Source organism: Aptenodytes forsteri, unplaced genomic scaffold (genome assembly GCF_000699145.1).
Source record: "Aptenodytes forsteri isolate BGI_AS27 unplaced genomic scaffold, ASM69914v1 Scaffold138, whole genome shotgun sequence".
NCBI classification, from domain to species: Eukaryota; Metazoa; Chordata; class Aves; order Sphenisciformes; family Spheniscidae; genus Aptenodytes; species Aptenodytes forsteri.
The window spans coordinates 1,455,855-1,459,272 of NW_008794014.1; the positions used below are offsets into that span (position 1 = coordinate 1,455,855).

The window sequence follows — 3,418 nt, forward strand, 5'->3', positions numbered from 1 at the left end:
CATCTTCTGCTTTTACTCATTCTTGAAGTCAACTCCTACTGAGTTTGATCTGCCTCGGTAGAAACTGAGTAAGGGCTTCAGCATTTGGCCCAATAACAAAACAAAACAAACAAACAAACAAAAAAAAACCCAACCCAACAAAACAAAAACTGAAGCCTCTCTTTAAGGAAAATATCAACATCACAGTATCTCAATTTTCTGTTGCCCAGCATCTAATTTAGTCACTAGACAAATGAAAGAAAATGAGTGTTCACAAACACTATGGACTTCTATAGGGTCCTCGAGTTTCTCCAGCACCCCTTTATGCTAGGCTCAAGGGCTGGCTTTCCTTTTAAATAGCCCTAGAAGATCCAGTTTGAACCAGAGCAGGATTAGCTGGCTGCAAAAGAAATCCCTGCAGAGGAGAGGAACGCACAGAGCTGCAGCACACTGCCAGGCAATGAGCACTGCTCCAGCCCGTAGTACGAACCAGGAAAGCTGCCATCACCAACAGATGAGCTTTAGAAAAAGGAGATGAAATAGTTTAATATACAGGTGCCCACACGCAGTGCCCATCCTACCTCTCTGATGGGCGATATATGGTACAGGAGAGCATGTCCGCACATCTCCGTTGCTTGGCATTACAGCCCTGGACCGAGAACCAGCGCAGCCGAGATGCTGCTCACATTTGTTCCTACCACTGAGGCAGTAACCTCCAGCAAAGGAGCAGCGCTGACAGCACGGAGCAATAACTTCTAAAGACCACCACTGATGTTTGCTTCAGTGTCCACAAAACAAAGCCTCTGGGGAAGCCACCAGGGTGGTCTTAATCACAGCAGGATCCTCTCCAGGCACCAGAATTGCTCAAGTTCGCAATGGCAAAAGAGGTGGCTAAAAGGTATAATAAGCTCCTGTCCTGTCTTAGCCCACACACTTTGTCCTGCAACTTGTGATTTAGACCGTTTAGGACCTGATAGAGCTTGGCCATGCTGGACACTGGGAAAAATATAGGCACAATGGGATTAATTTATTTTAACAAACTAAAAATGTATTGTGCTTTTGGAAAGAAATTCATAAATATTATGCTTCCATGGAGTAAAAACAATATGTACCAATACATTTTCTGCCCCAACTTAGAAAACGGGTTCCCAACTCCAAGATTACATAAATATGTTAGTGAGCACAGTTTTACGTGTACATAGTTCCTTCTTTTTCCTGATGTATTTGCAGGTAAAAACTTCATTGACTTGTGCGATAGTTCTTACATGTCTGTAATATATGTCTACCTGAACAGCAGCAAATTATAAAAGTAGATTCTGTATAAGCTATCAGATTGTTGCAGGGAAAAAAATAACCAACCAAACAAACAAAACCACCACAAAACCAAACAAACACTGATCTCACATTTAAAACTGTTTTCCTGACTTTTTCTCCCAAAAAATGCATAACATTAGTTGTCTAAAAACTAAACCACCATATGAGGCATATTTTAAAGCCTCATATAAACAATGAAGCTTGTATGGCATCCTCAGAGCAAAGAATGTCCAAATATGGCTGAGAGTTAAGTACCCTGAGAATTAACTGCTCCTAATAAATTCACTGAAGTTTGTAAGTCCACATTTACCAAGAATCAGAAGAGAAATAAAGGGAAGAGAAAGAGATTCAACTCATTTTCCTGTACCATTTTCTAAAGATGTTGTGTTATAAACATCCTCCATATCTTGGATGCTGGAGGCATCTGTTGAATCTTGGTCACTGACTACAATTCCTACTGAAGAAAGGCTAGAAATGAAGGAGTGCATCTTTTTTGCATAAATATCCCTAATGTTAAAATAAGGTAGGTCATTACATTTCTCTTTGCGATCATTGTTGCATTGGTCTGGATCAATATCCTTTTGTTTTTGATAGTACTTAGAAAACTTGTTGAAAATAATGGTGATTGGAAGTGCTACCACTAGTATCCCACAGATAATGCATAGGGTGCCGAGCAGCTTTCCAGCAAGCGTGACCGGGTAAGTGTCCCCATAACCGACAGTGGTCATGCTGATGGTTGCCCACCACCAGCAAACAGGGATGCTGTGCAGTTCTGATGAGTCATCATCTTTCTCCACTGAGTAGACAAGCACTGAAAAAATAGAAATCCCAACAGACAAAAACAAAAGCAGAAGTCCAACTTCCTGATAGCTATGTCTCAAAGTGGCACCTAAAGACCGCAGTCCTACGGAGTGCCTGGCCAGTTTCAGGATGCGAAATATCCTCATTAACCGCAGGATCTGAACCACTTTCCCCATGTTTTCAATATCTTCACTTTCTTCTTCCTTCGTGTCCACAGCCAAGGTGGCATAAAATGGGATAATAGAGACAAAATCAATGATATTCAGTGGTTTCTTCCAGAATTTCTTTTGACTCGGAGCAGTGATGAGCCTGATCACTAGCTCAGCAGTGAACCAGATGATGCACGTAATCTCCACGGCTTCCAGCACAGGGTCTTCAATCTCCCTGTCATTGGCGTCCAGCCTTTGAAACTCTGGCATGCTGTGAATGCACATGGCCACGATTGACGCCAAGACAACACTCAGGGACGACACGGCAATTAACTTGGCAGACAAACAGTATGCAGGATTTTCCATTCTGACCCAGATCTTCTTTCTTATTTCACCAAAACACAGATCGTCAAACTTTTCCAGCTCTTTATCAAATATGGATGACTCTTCGTTAGAGGAGTCAATACTTCTGTCATTGCTCTTCTGATCCCAGTCTTTCTCAGGACCTTCTTCTTTCCTTTCTTGGTACCGATTGCTGCAGCAGGAATCAATGAACAGCTCATTTATCCCCCAGTATTCTATTTCCTGGCAGAAGGAAAAGACACAAAGTTCTTCCATGACATGAAGTTTGCCTGTATAGTAAAAATTCAGAACATATCGGAACAAGGAAGGATTCCTGTCAAAGTAATATTCCTTGTCCGCAACACTATAATCATCACATAGTTCTAGAATAGCCTCTTCTGAATGACATTTGAGAAGTTTCCCGAGTCTGGTATGGGGAAATCGGAGCAAGGTGCTTTGATCCACCGATTGCTTAAAGCCACCCACATTCAAATTTATAAGTTCTGCATCTTTGCCAGGTCTGTGGAAAAATTCACCATAAACCATTTTGAACAGAAGAGTTTCACTGCTGGTGCCCAACGAGATTACATTGAACCTGAAAAGAACATAAGATATTGTTAGAGCATTTAATTCAGTTTTGCTCTTGTGACACATTCTTTTTTCCATCTCCGGTTACTGTGAAATGTTATAGCAAAAAAAGAAACGAAATGATGAATACCATTATTCAGCATTTCACAGAAGTAGGTTTAAATCAGTTTGATGGTTTAACTCAGCTCTCACAAATTTGAAAGCAATAGGTTCTGGTTTAGCTCTCCTTAATTTTTTTATAATGT

The 3,418-nt window shown here is 41.0% G+C and overlaps 1 protein-coding gene across 1 annotated transcript; it reads right to left on the bottom strand.

Annotated features, from left to right (window-relative positions):
- Positions 1-1,646: 1,646 nt before the first annotated feature.
- KCNS3 (potassium voltage-gated channel modifier subfamily S member 3) lies at positions 1,647-3,177 on the bottom strand. The gene has a single exon (XM_009290627.1). It carries the CDS (start codon positions 3,129-3,131, stop codon positions 1,647-1,649), a length of 1,485 nt encoding a protein of 494 aa, XP_009288902.1. The 5' UTR covers positions 3,132-3,177.
- Between the last annotated feature and the right edge of the window lie 241 nt (positions 3,178-3,418).

Excerpts from the sequence above, each read along its gene's own strand:
- KCNS3 (XM_009290627.1), bottom strand. The coding sequence starts at position 3,131 with ATGGTTTATGGTGAATTTTTCCACAGACCTGGCAAAGATGCAGAACTT.